Here is a 19,375-nt window from a genome sequence, read left to right as displayed (position 1 = left end):
CAAAACGGTGGTTTTGGGGTAGTTAATTGATGATTGTTTCGTTCATTCGTTGTCATCGCGCCAAGCAGCCCACTCTTACCGTCAGATCTCACGGAGGGCTGTAACACGGCCTGTGTGGCACAGCCTGAATGTATTCGTAACTGACTGCGAAGGGCTACGCCAAGCAGTGGTGATCATTCAGCAAAGAGATATTTTGTATTACCCCTTACGTCTTCAATATACGGTACGCTGAATATGGAAGATGGAATGGCGATAAGTGAGAGGGGCCGTATGATACAAGAAGTGTGATTGTCATAGATCACGGGGGTATACTGCTATATGAACAGAATTGGAAAATCGCTAGTAATACATCATCGACCCCTTTTCCTCGGCCAAGCTGTCTGAGCCGACCGTCGCAGTGAGGACGGGGTTCGACCGGGATTCATCAATTTCGTTGGTTCGATGTGCTCCAGTCCGCCGAAGAAAGAGGGATCACCCCAGGCCCGCAAGACGTCTCCAACCACACGCTGCCATCGATACGGATTGTGCCGTCGAAGCACTCGATTCAAGCGAGAATGCGAAAGGCTGAATCGACCAAACAGCGTAGCCAAGCGGTGCCGAGTAGCGTCCAGGATGACACGCTTCTGGAGAACGAGACCAGCTTGTTCCAGCTCTCTTAGTAAAAGAAGTCCACGGACCCACTGGATGAGCGGCTCTTGAGTGGTCGGATGCAGACAGATGGCGTTTGCAGCAGTAGCACTGGTCACCTGCGCCTTGAACCCCCAGGACACGAGCGCGGTTTGCATTGGGGGACTGAAAATTAGCTTCAACATTCGGTCGTCATGACCCGTCGGCGATCCAGCGAGTACCGTAGCCCAGAATTCTCCTTTTCGAGTTCCATATTGACGCGCTAGCCATAGGCAGCATTCTCGAAGCTCAGTCCAATGACCCTCCATGCCAAGGCGTTTAAGCATTTCCTTCCAGAAGAACGGATTGACATAACCGCCCGACGGGACGGAGCGCTGAAGAACCCGGAAGATGAACATTACTTCGCGCTTGGTATCGAGTGACTGTCCAGGCGGGGCATTCGGTCGATGGTTAGGTCGGCGAGGTGTCAAAACCTTCTCGGCCATGAAATCCAGGCTATCCTCACTCAGAGGCCTTCCCCGCAGCGTCAGCTCGTCCACAATCTTGGACGCAGCCCCCAGATCGCCGGCAGCAATGTGCTTGCGGAAATGGATATCCAACAGGTCTGGGTCTTCTGGGTACAACTCTGCAAGAACTGCGAGAGCCATGTTGTACTGCTGCATATCACGAGCTATGTAATACGAGATGAGCAGTGATTCCTGCATGGTCTTGTCTTCAAGAACATCAGGATGCTGATCACTTAGCAACAGGTCGGAAAGGAGAATGTCGCGATTTTGGGATGCCAATTTCTGGACCAATCGAGCGAAAACGGAATCTCCTATAGAGATGCCGGCCTGTCGGAGCGTCTTGATCTTATCGAGGATGTCCTGGCTCCCATGCGCTCGGACAGCCAGCTCACGTAAGCTCCTTGGGCCGATTGCTGACACGCCAAGCATCTTCAGCCCACCGAGGACCATGTCGAAGTTTAGGGCGCGAGTGGCGAGCAGTCGAGCTCCAATGTCATCCTTGAATGGTGTCCCATCCGACATATCCTGCCTTGCCTTCTTGGGACCCTTAGTAGGTACCTCCGAGGATGAGGTGTCAAATCGTTCATTGGCATATGCCTGTAGTTTCTTATTTTCGTCCCAAAACCCATACATTCGGGCATAATCCAACAGAGGTTGGATTTCGCTGCGCGATTTCGGGTGATCATTGCGTGCAACCAAAAATGGATGTATGGAGATTGCACCCTCTCCGTAGCCATGTTTGATTAATGTTGACATGACTGGCCCATATATTTGATGGCCCTCGGCTGACCGACATAAAAGTCGAAAGGTCCGTAAAAGCGAAGATGGTCTGACAGCCTTGGCATGATGCCAATCTCGAGCACTTTCCACAAGGGCTGTTGGTCGAATGACTGGCAGGAGAACTTGCAGCACATCATTCGGAGAGGCCAAGCCAGATGCTTGGAATTTTTTGTTCCATCGTAAGGCTCGTTTCGTCAACCCCCGATCAAGAAGGCCACCCACAACACTTTCGTAGAGTCGTGGCCAAGATTGACCTTCCCGTCTGTGTAAATCCATCGCGTATTCCATCACTTCTATCAGGAAAAGGTCTCGCCTCAATCCCAGTCTCACAAAGCTTCGCCAAAGGAAGTCGGCTCTTTCCCCAGTCACCGGTATCTGGACACCACGCAAACGGACTGTCAGCCCTTCCCAAATATCTTGTGTCCCTTTTTCGCCGTAATGCCGCTGGCGAAATTTCAAAAGTTCCTCCCAAAGCTCGAAATCATTCTTGTTCTCTGCATGGTCGACCAGGCGTGTTCCAATGTCATTGCAATGACCAACGTCCGATTCAAACTGGAGTCTCTCTGGCTGTAACCGTAATGATGTGATCGGACATTTTGTACTGGTATTCTTGGATGTTCGTCTCACAAGTGACGAGGAAATTGGTACTCGATCCGTCTCTGAAGGTTCGATCTCATAGATGGGAAAATTGAAGGGCCGCCTCTCGCCTCTGGTTTGCTGTCGAGCTTCAACTGCCTGCACCGTCTCCACGTTATCGTCTGATGCTTCTGGATGGACACATCGCGATTGACATCGTAGGCGCGCGTATCTTGACTCCAACTGCTCGATTCCGGTCGGTGTTGCGGCGAGGGTGTCGAGAACCGAGATGGCAGACGGCCTCTTCAGGAGTCGAAGAAGAGCCGGTCGCATTGGTCGTGCATAGAAGGATGGCAACGAAATGCTTGTCCACCATCCTTCTCTCTCAACTGCGAAAATTCAAGACCAGCGCGGACAAAACAGCCAAGCTTGCTTCTTCCGCGCCAAAAGCCGCCGATGACGCTTTCCCCTTTTGAGGATTCTGACTCAGCAATATCCTTATTAAGCACACCGTCTGAGTGGGCGGAAGAAAGAGGGAAGTCACATGACCCTCAATTGCAGCTCTCCCGAACCTCACGACATCGTGCCATTACCACTCTCTCTTCCCACCCAAACCTCGCTTCGTGCTTCCAACCGCCAAAATGTTCCGCACTGCGCCTCGCATGGCCGGGTATGTCGAATTCGATGTTTTCCAGCTACCCTTCACCCCCAATTTTCGCGACCGAGCCCGGCCGATATCTGTTTCGAAGTTCTGGGGGGTTGCTGCTCGCGATTGCGTCAACTGCCATTGCAATTGATGTCTTTACAGGCATTGTCTGTAATTACCGCGTCGATAATCTGTACTGACAAGCTTTGATCTTGCATAGTTTCGTGTTCCGCGAGAACCGTGTCCCCTACTACCAGCGTCTGTTCCAGAACCACGACGGCAAGCGTCAATGGTGGAAGGTCAGTGTGATCCAAATAAAGTGTCGAAGCTAATCATTGGCAATTTTCTGACCTGAACATTTGTTTGACAGACCTCCCGTAGCGGTTACCTCATGTACCCCTACCTCTTCTCCGTCTATGGTCTCGGTGCTGGTTAGTGGAATCTCGACGATTGAGCGTTGCGAACCTGCAGACTAACTCGATTCTAGCTACCACCTACGCCATGTGCCGCATGGTTTTCGTTAGTCTACCCTCTACCCTCAGCCTACCCTCTCGACCGAGCATAGCGACCCATACTTGACAAACCCGTGACATATACTGACCCCACAAATAGGGCAAGAAGACCTGGTTCGGTGACAAATAGATGACACCAACCGTTCGTTCGATTTGGTTGCTAGTAGTGAGGATGCAATGTTGAATTTGACTCGATATTCGCAGTGTATTTCTACTCCGGTGGTGGATTAGATGGAATTCACGGGCGCACTGAAGATTTGGGGCTGTACATAAGACGATCCAAGCACCAATTCAAAGTACTGTTCCCTTCTCACCCTTCTGCGAATTACATGATTTTTTTCAGTTCTGTTCAACACCACAGGGAGGGTAGCAGCTTGTTCAATGGGCCTTGAACATGAGTTGTCGATTCAATCACGCCGGGCTTGAGACGAGAGCTTCTGCCAAAAGCTATACGAGAAGTGTACCCTTAACCGATGCTTATTTTTCACTCTGGCGTTCGAAAGGCATCACAATACTGAAGCAACTGAATATCTTCTCAATCATCTCCCCTTGGTATGACTACGACGTTGTATTAAACCAGAGAATCATACCAAAGCGTATTTCCTACCGATCAGGATCTAAAGCACTTCCTCTGCTCTCATAGCAATATCTCTCATCCCAATATCAAGCTTATACCTACAAACCTGTATAGGTTTTTCAAAGTTGCATATTTCTTGTAGTCCGCATCAGGCCATCAACAATCCGGATGGACGGACGGCTGGCGGGATTAAAATGCTTAGTCAGCCATATAAAGCCCGTCTTTGCCTACGGTCATTTCCAAAATTCCCATTGCATGCTCGATCCAAACAACAAAGATTATCTTGCTACAGGCTAGTCGAGAAATGTGAGGGTAGATTTTGCGAGTGTTTATACTTCCTGCCTCAAATTGCGCCACGCCTTGACATGAGCGGACTTCACTGGTTTGGCTACGCGATACCTATAAATAACCGCTTTCATCTATCAACTCGCGTTTCCAGCAACCACCGGGTTTCCACAACATGCATCTACTGGATGAGCTTGTGTGATAACTAATTTAAGATGGATCATATCGACTCCATACCTTCAGAAAGACCCGCTAAAAGGGTCCGGCAGGCCTGTGAACCATGCAGGTAATGTCGAGCGCCTATACCCCTCATTGCGAAACGCGAGATTAACGAGTAATCTAGACGCAAAAAGGCCAAATGTCCCGGAGAGCAGCCGGTCTGCTCACTGTGTGCTAGACTACGGCAAGAATGCATCTATGCAGAGGAACGGCGTCGACCACAAGCCCCAGAGGAGCCTGCAAGGCCCGTTCTAGTTGGGCAGGCAGCTCCTCAATCCCTGGTGTGTATCTCCGAAGGTAGAAGGTAATGGCTTGTACTAAAACTATGAACAGGAAGATCGATTGCGGAGCTTGGAAGGAAAGCTAGGAGTGGTCATTGATCATCTAGGGTATGGACCTCCCTTGCCTGTTTAGGAGAACAGATGGCTGACTTGATGAAGTGTCAGTTCTAGAGGAAACCCGCCGGCAACGGGCACCACTCAAATACCCAGTGGGATGACCACTTCTGGCCCAACTGCATCAGTTATTCTACCGCCCTGGGATGAAATTGTCCCTCTAGCAGAGCTATACCTATTGTACTGCGAATCACAACCTCTACCTCTCTTCCATACGACCAGCTTCATCCGCAGTATCCAAACAAGAGATATCGAAATCATCTACGCCGTTTTGGCGTTGAGTATGCGGTTCTCGAATTCGCACCACAACGCCAACACTCTATCCGAACAGGTCAACAGCTATGCTGAAGTAGCGCGCGGCCTGGTTATGAAGCGGGTTTCAGAAGGACCAGTCGAGATCTCGACCCTCCAATGTCTTTGTCTGTTGAGCTTGGTTGACTTTACAAGTATGTACTCTCCCGTTTAATATAGAACCCATTTTCTTAACAATTGCATGACATACAGACGGCAATACGCATCGCTCTAGCATCCACAGCAGTCTTGCAATGAACCTCGCCCAATGCGCAAATCTAGGCCTGGAGCCCCGCGCACCAATGACTAACATCCAACGCGAGGAACGCAGACGTTGCTTCTGGAGTATATGTCTGCTGAAACGACTACATGGCGGCGACTTCTCAATTGACGTTCCAGAAGGAGGAGGTCCATGCTACCCGCAGAGTCCATCACGACCCGCGCGGATGCTTTCACCGGGTCCCTCACCACCAGACTCGCGGAGGAGTGATATCCAAGACCAAGGCATTCTCGCCTATGTCATTATGCTAAGCGAGGCCTTTGCACGGACAGGACGATATGTCCGATACCATGGACGACCAAGCAATGTGCCCCCTTGGTCTCCGCACTCGGAGTATTCAAAGATCATCGCGCTGCAGATGGATATGGAGACAAAGATGCCTCTGACACATCGATTCAAACCAGCAAATCTCAGCGATAGATCCCTAGAGGAACTACAAGCTCATCGCGATTACTGGGGACCCTGGTTCCTGAATCAATTCATGTACCACACCATGCTGTGTCTGCTAAACCACCCACTCCTACTATCTCTCAGTCTACGCACGTTCCGGAGCACCATCCCCGAGATCTTCCTCCAGCACACTTCCGACTTGATCTCCTCTCACACGACCTGGATCATCCACTTCATCAACTTCTTTGAAGAAAAGGGCTTCTTCGTGTCAGATCCCTTACTGGGCTACAGCGCCGCCGTCGTAGCCACCATCGAACTCCAGCTCAGTTTCACAGATAATCCAACAATCCGCGACCAAAAACGCGACCGTTTCACGAAATGCGTCAAATTCGTCCAGCAAATCGGCGAACGATGGCCTCACATGGCCCGCCTCGCACAAAGACTCCAACATCTCGAAGACGCCGTCTCAGCAACCTACCAATCCGACCCTAACGCCCAGAACCAAAGCCTCCTAATCGATCTCTCCAGATTCTGGGAAATCCTCGAATACTCCTCCAACAGCGACGCAGATTCCGCCCGCCGTCTCTTCGGCGACTCGCTCTACGCCGGACCCTCGACTGCGAACCCAGAAGTCTCGCAGACGTCGCCGCTCCCTGCGCCAACGCGCATTGGCGAAGAGAGACCGGCGAGTTTGCAGTCGCCGGGTGGCGGGTTTTCAGGAAATGCTGCGGGGGGGTTTGCAGGTTATTCGGGAAGTTCGTTGGTTTCGCCGCAGCAGCTTACTTTGACGAATGATGAGTTTTCGATTTTGGCGACCAACTTTTTCTCACAGGGACAGGAGTTTTTGAGAGGTGGGGATACTTGGACAAATATTGGGAACTTTTAGTTAAGATGATAAGAGAGTATCTGAATGATACGAAATTTGGCGAGACATTGGACTGTTAGCAGGGGCAATATTTTATTGCTTTGCTTTACTTAGTCCAGTTAGCGAGAGAGGGACCAGTACGTCACTTTCTCAAGCAGAGACCCCGAGAATAGCTTTAATGCAAGACATGCGAGTATGCTATTTTCATCTAGGGTATCTCCATCCCGTCCCATCAACACCCTACTCAGACAACGCACTCTTAAAAACCTCCACAAACGTAAACACCTCCTCAAACGTATTATACAACGGCACCGGCGCCACACGAACAACATCAGGCTCTCGCTTATCACAAATAATGCCTGCATCCTGCAGCTGCTGCGCCACCGTATGCAAGTGACCCGGCTTGAGCAGCAGGCTCAGCTGTGCGCCACGGGCATGCGGGTCAGACGGGGTGATGATTGTGAATTGGCGGTCTGCATCGCTGCTATCCTTGAGCAGGAGGTACTCCAGGTAGGCGGTTAGTTTGAAGGACTTTTGGCGGAGATCTGTCATGGTGGTTTTGTCAAATACGGAGAGGGAGGCGCAAAGGGTTGTTAGGTCGATTATGGAGGGGTTGGAGACGACGAAGCCGTTTGCACCCGGGATGGGTTTGAATTCTGGATTGCGTTAGTGGTGTATTTTGGTATTTCTGCTTTTGTCGTGGATAATGAAAAGAAATCACGTACTGTTGTCCATCTTGAATCGCACCGAACGGTCTCCACCATACCAGCCTGTCAATCGGTGGCGGAACTTGGGTGAGTCCTCGCCCTCGCTGTAGTCGACTTTGCCGTGATTCTCGTGCACGAAGAGACCGGCCATGGCGCCGGGTCCGGCATTGCCGTACTTGTACGTGCACCAGGCGGCGAAGTCGACGTTCCAGTCGTGGAGCTTGATCTCGACGTTACCGTAGGCGTGTGCGAGATCCCAGCCTACGGTCAGGCCACGGTCTTGCGCGTACTTGGTGATAAGAGGAATATCGAAGAGCTGGCCAGTGTAGTACTGGATGCCCGGGAGGAGAAGAAGAGCGGCATCATCGACATGCTTGTCAATGTATGAGAGAATCTTCTCTGTGGAGATCTCGTATGTGCCCTCATCTGGCCCGATGAGGACCATGTTCTCCTTGGAATCAAGGCCGTGCCAGGCAATATGCGACTCAATTGCGTACTTTGCACCCAATTAGCGGCTCTTTCTGTATCTGCAAAGGGCACTCAACTTACGTGGTCACTGGGGAATGCCTTCCAGTCCATCAAGATCTTCGTTTTCGTTTCCGTGGGCTTATAGAAACTAGCTAGTAGTATGTGCAGATTCATGGTCAATGTACCCATCGCGGCAACCTCTTCTGGCAAAGCGCCAACAATCTTGCACATGGAAGCCGAAGCTTGTTCAGAGAGCACCTGCCACTCTGATAGCGGGGAATCTTCAACATTGGTAAAATGGCCACAAACACCAATGGAAGCCCATGTATCTAGTTGAGCTTCCATGTACTTGGCCGTGGCCTTGGGCTGAATGCCCAGCGAGTTTCCACAGAAGTAGATACTAGACTCGGCAGAAAGACCTTTTATCACAAAGTTAGAAACTAATCCCACCATGAACCCCGCAATTTGTAAGCTTCTTTGCTCGTACCTGGCTTGGCCAGCTTCTTGCTTGCCAGATTGGCCTTGGAAGGAATGATGAACTCATCGCGGAGTGCACGCAGAGGGTCTGCCTTGTCTAGCGACGCGGCATACTCCCTTGTCGCAGCCTCGGCGGGGAATGTAGGCTTAGATGCCTTGACACCGTTGACACCGTTGGCGCCCGTCATGTTTAAAGTAGGATAGTGGATATGGATGCAGACGCAGACGGAGAGTGAAGTGCGGACGAAGTTGGCAACGCACAACGTGTTAATGGCAGTGATTAAGTAGAGGGAAAGTCGACCGAAACAATGCAGATAAGACGTGCACGCTCCAGGTCCATTTTATAACTTGGTGTAATCAAATCGGAGACGAGGGAGGAGGGCCATCCGGATGGTGCATCCGTATCCGCCTCGATGATCCGTCCCCACATTCTTGCGGTGATAGGCGGGGGTCTCCGTTGATTAGAGTCTGGTCCGTTGCAGTCCGGGTTTGTGTTACTCAATCGCAAGCAAGGGTCTATTGAAAGTACCGGTGAATCCAGGTCAGTCTGATTGTCAATGTAGAGAGGGCAATTGAACTGCACGTTGCGGTTGGTTGTAGTTAGCGATTGGTGATAAAGGCTATTGTGCTGCACGTTGTACAAGGATGTGCTGTAGTAGTCTATCAGTGCATGAGACCTCATAGGTTTGCATTTTCCATCGAGTCATCCGCGCAGCTAGGAATAGTTCGTTAGATGGACCTATTGAGTTAATGAATCTTCTTTGCCTTTCTATAGTTCCTGTCAGTGTTCCTGGTTCCTGGAACGATCAACCGTTCAATAATTGTAATCTCGCGTATGACAAGTGCGACATCATCGCCGGAACACGGATAGCAATCCGCCTGTCTTCCGGCCTGTATACTTGGTAGGCCCCGATGCAAGCCGGATGCCATCCACAATCTATAATGGCATGGAATTATACTTATCGATAGTCATTCCACCCCCTATATGAGGCCAGGATTGTATCTTACAATCAATTTCATTTCCTGGTTGACGTACTTCCTGACTTCGACCCTTTCCATTGCCAATTCAATTCATCATTGACTATCCCCATCCTTTCTCGTCTGAAACAGGTGCAAATCAAGTTTGCCCACCATGATTCCCTCAGCCGAGATCAATCTCGACGACTATGCCGTCTCTCCAGCCCATGGATTCCTTCCTACAGGTCTTCCCCTACAAAATCTGCCCAATGAATACTACGCTCCCTGGGAGAACCTCGCTATCCGGTTGCCAGATCTGATCCAGACCGGCCAGATCAGACGTCTAGTCGATGCTTTGCCCGTTCTCACCACGACATGGTTGCAAACTGAGCCGGAGTGGCGTCGTGCGTACTCAATTCTGGGATTCCTCACTCACGCCTACATCTGGGGAGGGGAGAAGCCCAAAGATGTAAGCATTTCTTCCAAGCATCCTTCATCACATACATTGCACCCTACTAGGATATTATATGATGGCCTCCCTCTCGACATGTCACAAGGCTAACCCTTTCATTCAGGTCCTCCCTCCCTGCATTGCAAAGCCCCTCCTCGAGATCGCCAAACACCTCGAGCTTCCTCCTTGCGCAACCTACGCAGCCCTAACGTTATGGAATTATACCACCGTCCCAGAACTCGATCTCACAGAGCCAGATCATCTCTCCGTCCTGACCTCCTTCACAGGCACCAAGGATGAAGAATGGTTCATGGTCATCTCTGTCGCCATCGAAGCAAAGGGTGCCCGGCTCGTCCCATTAATGCTCGATGCCATCGCCGCTGCCAGGGCCAACGATGCGTCCCGTCTAACAGCTCTGCTCTGCCGATTTACAGATGGTCTGCAAGATCTGACTGGCACTCTAAGGCGGATGTATGAGAAGAATGACCCACATGTGTTTTTCCATCAGTTGCGGCCCTTCTTGGCTGGAAGTAAGAACATGGCTGCCGCTGGCCTGCCGCATGGTGTGTTCTATGATCTTGGTGACGGCCAGGGAGACTGGCACCAGTACAGTGGTGGGAGTAATGCACAGAGCTCACTCATTCAAACCTTCGATATTTTCCTTGGAGTGAGCCATTCCGCGACGGGAGGCACGAGTATGAAGTCCTCGGGAACGAGCTATATCCAGGTAAGACGGGACCAGCTGCCGATAAAGCCAATACAATACTGTATACTGACTTGCACCGCTTTACAGGACATGAGAAACTACATGCCCGCCCCGCACAAACGCTTCCTAGAGACTCTCTCCGCTCTCTCCAACATCCGGTCCTACGTAACCTCTACACAGGCCGAGTCCCCTCTCAAGGAAGCATACAACGCCGCCGTCCTGACGCTGAGTTCCTTCCGCGATGCTCATATTCAGATCGTCTCGCGATATATCATCATGCCCGCCCGCAACAATGTGCCTGTCGATCAGCGTACTACCGAAAAAGTCAATCTGGCTACAGCCAGCGCTCAGATTAAGGGTTTGAACGAGACTAATCCTACGGGGTTGTATGGGACTGGTGGGACGAGCTTGATTCCGTTCTTGAAGCAGACTCGTGATGCGACGAAGTCTGCTACCTGCTAAATCAGGGTCTCCCTCTTCTCTTTTTTTTCTTACCTGTGAATTTTCATTTCGGTACATAGCGGTGCGATTGGTGGTTGGCGTATTGATTTGCTTTGAATGATGCCTGTTCTTACTTTCACATGGAATTGAGACTTGGGATGCGCATATCTCGGGAATAGATCCAGTTTCTACTTTCACGGCGATCCACCCTACATTGTAACTTCATTGTAGTATGTGCGGATGCAGACAAATCCAAGACCTTGAAAAGTCGGGGTATCCTCAAAGATTATAGACACAGACATGAACATAGACATGATAATAAACATAGATACAATCATAAAAACATAAAATAAACTCAACTCCCTTCTACAACAAGACTGCAACAGCAACAACCGCTGCCCCCAATGGCACACCAGTCACCATCGCCCTCCCAGCCACACCCACATTAGGCGTCTCCGTCGCAGCCGGCGCCGTAAAACTCTCCAAACCCCCCGTAACAGTCAAAGTCTGATACCCCACACTCTCCGTCGGAATCCCGGCCTTAGTCGAATGACTCGTCGTAGTAGTCTTCCCCGCGCCCGATGCCGTCACAGTCAACTTCACCGTGCAAGTAGCCGACTCGGACGAATGGGTAAACGAACAAGCCAGATCCTCAGTACCCTTCTCGATCACGGTGACGCCGGCGACTTCAACGCTGGCGGTGAAGGGCTCGGCGAAACTGAAGGTGTTGGGGCCGGCAATTAGGGTTAGCGGGCTGGCGAGGCTGCAGTCGCTGGTGGGCGCGGAGGGGAGACAGTTTATTTGGTAGGTTGTAGCGACGGCGTTGAGGGAGATTACGCTGGCGGCGTAGCTGGTGGAGGTGTAGATTGGGATGGAGGTGAGGCTGTAACGGGCGGCGAAGTGGCTGATTATGGTTGAGGAGGGGGTTGATGTGGTTGTTGTGGCGGAGAGGGCGAGGGTTGGGAGGAGGAGAGAGAGGATGGTGGTGGTGGTGGTGAGATGCATTTTTGGATGGAGGGTTGGAGGTGGATTTGGATATGTACTCCGATGGTGGAATGAGTGAATGTTTCGTATGTGGTGTGTAGATGCTGTAGATGTGGTATATACGTGTGTCGTAGAAATGTACAGTACAAATAAGAAAAAAGAAAAGAAATTAAAAGAAAAGAAAGGGAATCACGCCTCGTTTATTATGGATTCGGAGTGCAGTCCTTGATAGAGGCTAACGAGGCCGAGCGGCTTATCGGCTTGAGCCGCAGGGCCTGAAAATCCACTGCGCTAAGTCGTAGCGGGTCGGTGATCCATTGTTATTATTAGCCAGTCAGCCTCGCAGTTGTTAGTGCTAGACTCGAGCCCTTGGTTCGAGCCACATGGGTCTTGGCATGATACATATCAATGCGAGCATATGGAGGACTCGATAAGCCAGGCCATATGGAGTACTCAGTATATGTACAGAGAACAGGGAATAGCCGCAGCACTGCAGCTCAGCTTGTCACCGCCGTTTCGTTTGTACATCTCAGTCACTGTGGTTTCGTAAAAGCCAGTGTTGGCGGTGGATTCTTGGCACATGGGGCCAAAATGTAGTCTGCATGTCTGGCACACATTACTTGGAATATCGGTAGCAAGACTTGGCAATGGGGCGGATTTGGGGGCCGGACTGTACGGCTACAATGTCGGCCAAGGACAGAGTCTAAAGTCATGAGTGGCCTTGATGGGACGATACTGTACTCTAGAGTGCTACTGAGAAAGATGATACGGGGTCTTTTCGTTGTCGAGTGTTAAACTGCGCGCAAAACCAGTTTGAATTGGGAGTTATGAGTCTGGACGAGTACAGTATGTAATGGATGAATCGATTTTCTTGATTCCCAAGCGACGGGGCCAAGGAGTCTAAGACTGCTTTGCCCAGAGCTTTGCCTTGCCATCTTGATCAGGGCACGTCATGTCCGACTCTCCTCCCTCTCTTTCTTGTGCATAAGAGCACGACCCCAGGCTGTCTGTCTCCAGGTCTTGGCGCGTCAATGGCAGCCTTGTGCATAGGGTTCTGAGGTATCAGAGTATCAGCGGTCATTGTTCTGGATAGACGATGAAAGGGCGGTGGTCCAGGAGAATAGACTGCACGTTATCGATGAGACGGGCTTGGGTCGAGATCCGATCTCACTGATGACCAGCCGGGGTTCTTGTCACCGGTCGTGAGAGAAACCTGTTTGTGGAAGGCCCTGCAGGACGACATGCTGCTGTTGAGGAGCATCGGAGAATAGGTGATTCCCGAATCGCATAATGATCAAGACGGTCTTCGTGGCCCCAACGTAGCAGCGCATGTGTCGCCATCACGGTACAGGTCAAATCGATGGGAAGTCTCCCATCTCATGCGAGATAGACAGATGCAATCATCTCTTCTTCGTAGTAGCAGGCACGCCCTCAGTCTCCCTGAGCTCCGCAAGATACTTCTCCCGCTCAACCAACTTCTCCTTCTCCTCCTTGATCATCTGATCAACTGTCTTGATCGCCTCCGCCATACGATCCAACTCCTTCCCCTCCGTCGCCCGACTGTACGGATTCTTCGGCGAATCACTCAACGGAATCTCCGCCGTCCGACCCGGCTGCTTCGCATTCTTCCCCTTCCCCCTCGACGCCACCGGCGTCCCAGCAGGCACACCGCCCGTCATTAAGTCATAGAACGGCTCAACAGGTTCATTGAAAATAACCTCCTCATAGTTCTGGCTAACGACCGCCTCGCGCCGCTCCTTCATGCCCTCCGCATCCGGGCCGTAGGGGTGCAGTTTCAGACTGTGCCAGAGCGTTTGGGGCTTTTCGCCTGATTCTGGGGTGAAGTAGAGCTTGATCTGGATCTCGAATTCACCCCAGCCGGTCTCGACGACTTCGAAGGGGGGTGCTTCGATGGTGCGGACGGCTTGCGCGTAGGTCTCGTGGAGCTTGAATTGGACTTTTTTCAACCAGTAGGAGATGTCTTCGTCGTTGATGCCTTTGACGAAGACGCGCCATTGGTGGGTGTGGTCGACGGGGGCGTTGGCGGGTCGCTTTTCGGGGTCGAAAGGTTTCGCTTCGCTGCCGAAGATGAATGGGCGGAAGACGGAGACGGTCTGTAGGTGGATTTGTTAGTCGCGGGGTGCAAGCTGGATGTGCTATTGTGGATGAGGACTGACCTTTACGCGTTTATTACCCGTTGCAGAAGGCATGGTGGCAGCTTGATGATTGTGTAGTGAGTGTAATTGATAGGAAGAGCAAGTCGCGCAGGGCGGAAGATGGTCGAATGGCGCGTGGAAAAAGACGATCGCTGCACGTGACACGGTGACGGCATGCCGGAGCTGCAAGTAGCTTGAATCTTGGGAGCTTGATCGATCGATCGATCGCAATTCTTTGCCTCTCAGGTGGAGTTGTCTTGCGAATCGATTCCTTGCTTTAATATTATCACAATCACACATCCATCATGGCTTCTAGGAGACTTGTTGTTGCTGGAGGAAGCGGTTTCCTCGGTTCGTTACGTTTATCAAAAACATGGGTCCATTGGCAAAATGCTAACTTGATGCTACAGGGTCTCAGATTTGCAGAGCCGCCGCAGCACGAGGCTGGGAGGTTACATCACTAAGGTATGTCTTTTACCCTACCTCTAGCCTGGGAGTTCAAGCTCAAAGGTCCGTCTATGTGCGCCATATGCTAAGCTCGCTGTAGTCGATCTGGAGAGCCGCGCTGGAACGTCCTCACAAGCTCCACGGAGCGACCAAGCTGGGCCAGCTCAGTGGAATGGGCCAAGGCCGATATTCTCAAGCCGGAGACTTATAAGCCATTCCTAGGCGGTGCGTCGGCTGTCGTCCATTCGACGGGTATCCTCCTCGAGGCAGACTACAAGGGCGTCGTACAAGGGCGTGAACCCATTGTCAGTGGTCTACAGCGAGCATTTAGCTCTTCCAAATTGGGAAGCCAGAATCCGCTACTACGAAAGGAGGGGGGGCTCTCGAGCCCAAGGAGAGGGATGGACAATTGACTTATGAATTGATGAACAGGGATTCCGGTAGGTTATTATTTCCATTCATTGGGACTCGAAGCTAGAGATTGGGATTTCGCTTGAATGCTGATGCTAACTTCTAATACAGCTATCGCACTCGCCCAAGAATCTTCAAATGAGCATGTCCCGGTCTTCGTGTATATCTCTGCTGCGGCTGGAGCGCCGTTCCTGCCAGCCCGCTACCTCACTACTAAACGCGAAGCCGAGGCCACCATCTCATCTTCACTCCCCGAGCTGCGGAGTGTCTTTATTCGTCCGGGCTTCATGTATGATTCAAACAGAAAGTTCACGTTGCCGATCGCTCTTGGCGGCTTTGTCGCCTCCGAATTCAACAACTTCCTCGGAAACAAGCTTGACTTCCTCGGGTCCATGGCCGAAAAACCGCTGAAAGTTAATGTGGTCGGGGAGGCAGTGGTTGAGGCATTGGAAGATGAGTCGACAAGGGGGCCCGTTGGAACGAAGCAGATTGAGCAGTTGGCAACAAAGGCCTGGAGGAAGACGATGCTTTAGGAGCTGAAAACACAGTCGCCATTGGTTGCACCTCTTTGGCCACTGTGCTAGGAGAGACCTCGCGCATAGGAATCAAGCAACGCAGAACATCCCTATGGATGAATGGTTGCCACGCACCCGGTGTGACTCCAAAATCTCCACCACATGTATTATATTGAAGTTCTTGTCATTTCGCATTAGATCATGGTACCACGTTCGAAGCTGTCCCGAATCTCGGTTGTGTACTGAAAGGAAGTTAGTATCTCCCGGAAATCAGATAGCCAAGGGCGAGTGTAATACATACCTTGTTGTAGAACCGAGCCAGTTTCTGGTTGAAGTGCTTGTTCTTCTCGTTGATGTATGTCACATCGGCCTCCTCATCTCCACGACGTTCTTTGCGTTTCTTCAGGCGAACCTCCTCCGCCTTGCGAAGATCATTAACCAGCTTGTCAACATTGGCGCGATTAGGCTTGTTGTCGGCAAAGCCCACACTATCCGCAGTAGAGTAGAAGCTTCCATTCTTGTCGATCGCAATCATCTCGCCGTCCTCCATCTCAACAATTTCCAGATCGCCGTTGGCAGCTGCCTTCTCGATAGCGGCCAGCTTCTCCTTCTCATATGCTTCGAGGTCGGGTGCCAGCTCACGCAACTGTCGTTTGTACACCTTGCGAGCATCTTGCGTGTAGTCCTGGAAGGCGACATCGTCACGGTGACGCTGTTTCTTCTCCATACGTCTGTCCCATTTCTCTGACTCGTCGACAGTCCAGTCCCAGGCGCGCTTCCGTTCGAAATCTTCGCCGGCCGCTTCGGTGTCTGCTTTGAGTAGATTGTGAGAGGCAAAGGCGTGCTTCCGGGAGAGCGAGTTCAAAAGTCCAGGGTCGGTAGCCAAGCGTTGTGTCTCTGCGGCCGTTTCTTTCAAGTTGCGCTCCGTGCCGGATTTCTTCATACAGGTGGTTAGTATGGCTGTGGATCGAACGGGCGGACAAGCTTTGATTCTTAGTCCGCCCAAAAATATAATAGACGTACAGCTCGGGCCTTGAGGGCCTTGAATCTTTCCATCCTCTCACGCGCTTTAGCCACACCATCGTTTTCTTTGCTCTCTGCAGGTGCCTTTGACGAGCTCGGGGTTTCTGTTGAGGTAGCCTCAACCTGCTCAGGCTGCTCAATGTTCGGCTCCTCCTCTGCGGATGTGGATACCGGTGGTGTTTGAGGCATGATTATCCGAATGCAAGAGCAACCCAGTGAGGCTGCGTCGGTTGATGTAGGTGTTGAAAGTGACAAGGTGGATGCTGAACCGCAGAGTCTGGCGACGAGATGACATCAAGTTCACCGCCCGGTGGCACCGCCCGAAACTGCCACCCCAGACTTGCCCCTTATCTATCGTTGTTTATCTTCATCTCCACCCGTGGGTCGTGGCCTCCTCCGCATTTCCTTGAGAGCATTCGTGTCGACTCGTTGCCCAAGATGGGGAGCCCGTCATCACGAGTCGTCTTGAGATTCAACGGACAATTATCACGCCATGTGTCCAGGAGGGTACCTACGCGCAGGTTCTCGGCTGTCGCTCTAGACACTGATCCTCCGATGGAAGACCCATCACCTTCGCAATTACTCCGATATACTCTCACAAGTTCAAATCCTCTCAGCACTGAGACCAAAAATGATTCTCTCTTGAGAGAACGGGTTCTGTCTCTCATTGATGCGCCGTGGGTGTCAGGCAATCCACCGCCGGCCTTGTGGTGTGCCCTCAAGGGAGTTCACCCCACAACTCGAAAAGAAGAAGCAAAGCGTCTTCATTCGGTCAATGACATATCAGCTCTCAGATCTATTGTTGAGAGACTAGTTGTTGACAAACAAGGTGCGCGGTTACTTAACCATTACCTTTTCGAGACTGGGGTTTTGCAACGTTGTGAAGTGAACAACACATACTCGGAGCTTGTGTCAGCACTCAGCGACATCGTCACACGACTCAACCGACTCGAGCTGCCACGAATGGGCAATGATAGGGGGCTTGAATATGCTGCGCTAGATCTTTCAATGCCTGCTTTCCAGCACTTTTTGCATAACCGCCAGGAATTCAATGGCCCCGCACTGAGCTTTTCAAACGGTGGGTCTGTTATCAATTCGCTATTCGAATCAATCGAGTCTGCGCTCTTTGAAAGACCAAAATACGATACGAGTTACCTTCTTGCCAGTCTCACTGGTGAGGGAGAACAGGCCCCTCGAGATCGACCTACACTGCACGATGTCCTACATGAGTCTCCGGATAAAGACAGGCAAAACTGGACCACATACCTCTGCGTCCTTGCACGGCTCCACAGTCGGGATGCCCTGATCAACTCGTGGAAACAGTACATGGCTGAATTTGACGGAAGTCAAGACGCATGTCACTTGGCCTACGATGTTATTCTAGCTCTGGTTCGATCTAGACGGTCTGACGAAGCCGCAGTGCTTTTGGAATATATCTCCCAGCGCTGCCAGGATAACTTGCCACATATTGCGACGCTACGGAATGTGGAGGTTCTTCTCGATGACCCTGTTGTCAGTGAGGCTCTTCCAGATCTGGCCAAGGGTCGCCACTATGAAGAGCTTCTTGAATCACGTCTCGTGGATATGGAATCGAGGCTAGGCCTTCGATGGGAAGAGGTCCAATGGCAAGCCAAAAGCAAAGCCCACGTTGGGGTTACGCCAGACTCGCCATGGACAGTTTTCAAAGACCAACCTTTGTTCACCATTTACGGCACTTGCGCTGGCTATGAGGACCCAGTACGACTCTGGTCTGAAATCCGAGCTCGCGGTTGCTCCAAATCTCGAAAAGACCTCCGGCGGATCGTTGATGTCCTGAATGAGCAGGACGGCAACCCTCAAAGAGTGGCCGTCGCGCCTATTGGGCAGGATATGCAAGAGTTTTTCCAATCCCACTTTTCATCCATCGAGTTCCAATGGAACCCCGAACATTCGCCCCTCGAATTCTCTGACAGTCCTCTCCCAGCCCTGACAGACCGTACAGAGAAATGCACGCCCACCACGCTAGGCTTACTCCGGGCTCGCGTTACGATCAACGGTGTGCCCCAGGATACCAACAAATGTCTGCATCTAATACAGCTGGGAACCCTGGACCTTCGCTTCGGAGCGGAGGACTCATGGCTTCAGTCAGGGTACATTGTAGCCTGGGACAGACAATATGGCGAGATGATCGCCTTGTACGTGGGGGCAGGCTACGGGGTCATTGACCGTGGCTCGACATTAACAGACGCCCCTTTTGGAGCTATCATGCACATCCGGCCGGCACAGGTGCCCAGCGAAGAGCATTGGCCTACTGATCGACATTCTCGGATTCCCGCGAGATCGTACTACCTCGACCTCGATCCGAGTTCCGATCTAGGATTTCGCTAGAGCGACCCCAGAATCCGTCTTGCATGCAATAGTGTCTGTTGTAAATCCACTTGTATGTCTGGACAGGGAAGAACCGTTGCATGTCTCTGGCATGGAGGAGTGTCGATCTCACATGTAAATCCATCGAGCACATGATAATATGATAATGTGATTGTGAATGTAGAGAGAGAGAAAAAATACCTTCTCTTGTCAACCTACTTTGGATCAACTCGCAGTCTCGTAGCCTTTCCCTTGGCATGTCACTTGGAATCAAGTAATCGCAAGTCGTAATCAATTAGAGTTAGCTTGACTTTTTTTGCCTTACTTTGACGGCCAC

At 51.4% G+C, this 19,375-nt stretch overlaps 10 protein-coding genes across 10 annotated transcripts; 5 read left to right on the top strand and 5 right to left on the bottom strand.

Annotated features, from left to right (window-relative positions):
- Window positions 1–350: 350 nt before the first annotated feature.
- N7458_007666 (uncharacterized protein) lies at window positions 351–2,822 on the bottom strand (the record flags this gene model as incomplete). The annotated part of the gene is made up of 1 exon (XM_056911048.1): window positions 351–2,822. One exon carries the CDS (start codon window positions 2,820–2,822, stop codon window positions 351–353), a length of 2,472 nt encoding a protein of 823 aa, XP_056763874.1.
- Window positions 2,823–3,072: 250 nt separating this feature from the next.
- Window positions 3,073–3,777, top strand: N7458_007665 (cytochrome c oxidase subunit 7; the record flags this gene model as incomplete). Its single annotated transcript, XM_056911047.1, has 5 exons — window positions 3,073–3,159; window positions 3,356–3,434; window positions 3,506–3,566; window positions 3,623–3,654; window positions 3,748–3,777. Exons 1-5 carry the CDS (start codon window positions 3,131–3,133, stop codon window positions 3,775–3,777), a joined length of 231 nt encoding a protein of 76 aa, XP_056763873.1. The 5' UTR covers window positions 3,073–3,130.
- Window positions 3,778–4,724: 947 nt separating this feature from the next.
- On the top strand, window positions 4,725–6,970 carry N7458_007664 (uncharacterized protein; the record flags this gene model as incomplete). The annotated part of the gene is made up of 5 exons (XM_056911046.1): window positions 4,725–4,795; window positions 4,853–5,009; window positions 5,062–5,117; window positions 5,181–5,569; window positions 5,628–6,970. The coding sequence occupies 5 exons, from the start codon at window positions 4,725–4,727 to the stop codon at window positions 6,968–6,970; spliced, it is 2,016 nt and encodes a 671-aa protein (XP_056763872.1).
- Window positions 6,971–7,189: 219 nt separating this feature from the next.
- N7458_007663 (kynureninase) lies at window positions 7,190–8,789 on the bottom strand (the record flags this gene model as incomplete). Its single annotated transcript, XM_056911045.1, has 4 exons — window positions 7,190–7,605; window positions 7,675–8,152; window positions 8,206–8,543; window positions 8,612–8,789. The coding sequence occupies 4 exons, from the start codon at window positions 8,787–8,789 to the stop codon at window positions 7,190–7,192; spliced, it is 1,410 nt and encodes a 469-aa protein (XP_056763871.1).
- Window positions 8,790–9,733: 944 nt separating this feature from the next.
- N7458_007662 (indoleamine 2,3-dioxygenase) lies at window positions 9,734–11,177 on the top strand (the record flags this gene model as incomplete). Its single annotated transcript, XM_056911044.1, has 3 exons — window positions 9,734–10,027; window positions 10,134–10,736; window positions 10,803–11,177. The coding sequence occupies 3 exons, from the start codon at window positions 9,734–9,736 to the stop codon at window positions 11,175–11,177; spliced, it is 1,272 nt and encodes a 423-aa protein (XP_056763870.1).
- A 345-nt stretch (window positions 11,178–11,522) lies between these two features.
- On the bottom strand, window positions 11,523–12,161 carry N7458_007661 (uncharacterized protein; the record flags this gene model as incomplete). The annotated part of the gene is made up of 1 exon (XM_056911043.1): window positions 11,523–12,161. The coding sequence occupies one exon, from the start codon at window positions 12,159–12,161 to the stop codon at window positions 11,523–11,525; it is 639 nt and encodes a 212-aa protein (XP_056763869.1).
- Window positions 12,162–13,540: 1,379 nt separating this feature from the next.
- yaf9 (YEATS domain-containing protein YAF9) lies at window positions 13,541–14,350 on the bottom strand (the record flags this gene model as incomplete). Its single annotated transcript, XM_056911042.1, has 2 exons — window positions 13,541–14,254; window positions 14,318–14,350. The coding sequence occupies 2 exons, from the start codon at window positions 14,348–14,350 to the stop codon at window positions 13,541–13,543; spliced, it is 747 nt and encodes a 248-aa protein (XP_056763868.1).
- Window positions 14,351–14,601: 251 nt separating this feature from the next.
- Window positions 14,602–15,687, top strand: horA (ubiquinone biosynthesis protein COQ11; the record flags this gene model as incomplete). Its single annotated transcript, XM_056911041.1, has 5 exons — window positions 14,602–14,647; window positions 14,707–14,761; window positions 14,844–15,048; window positions 15,075–15,183; window positions 15,266–15,687. The coding sequence occupies 5 exons, from the start codon at window positions 14,602–14,604 to the stop codon at window positions 15,685–15,687; spliced, it is 837 nt and encodes a 278-aa protein (XP_056763867.1).
- Window positions 15,688–15,863: 176 nt separating this feature from the next.
- On the bottom strand, window positions 15,864–16,881 carry N7458_007658 (pre-mRNA-splicing factor SYF2; the record flags this gene model as incomplete). Its single annotated transcript, XM_056911040.1, has 3 exons — window positions 15,864–15,911; window positions 15,971–16,606; window positions 16,693–16,881. The coding sequence occupies 3 exons, from the start codon at window positions 16,879–16,881 to the stop codon at window positions 15,864–15,866; spliced, it is 873 nt and encodes a 290-aa protein (XP_056763866.1).
- A 99-nt stretch (window positions 16,882–16,980) lies between these two features.
- On the top strand, window positions 16,981–19,059 carry N7458_007657 (uncharacterized protein; the record flags this gene model as incomplete). The annotated part of the gene is made up of 1 exon (XM_056911039.1): window positions 16,981–19,059. The coding sequence occupies one exon, from the start codon at window positions 16,981–16,983 to the stop codon at window positions 19,057–19,059; it is 2,079 nt and encodes a 692-aa protein (XP_056763865.1).
- Window positions 19,060–19,375: the final 316 nt, after the last annotated feature.

This window comes from Penicillium daleae (genome assembly GCF_028827525.1).
Source record: "Penicillium daleae strain IBT 16125 chromosome Unknown utg000007l_segment0_segment0, whole genome shotgun sequence".
NCBI classification, from domain to species: domain Eukaryota; kingdom Fungi; phylum Ascomycota; class Eurotiomycetes; order Eurotiales; family Aspergillaceae; genus Penicillium; species Penicillium daleae.
This window is presented reverse-complemented; position numbering and strand designations above follow the sequence as displayed.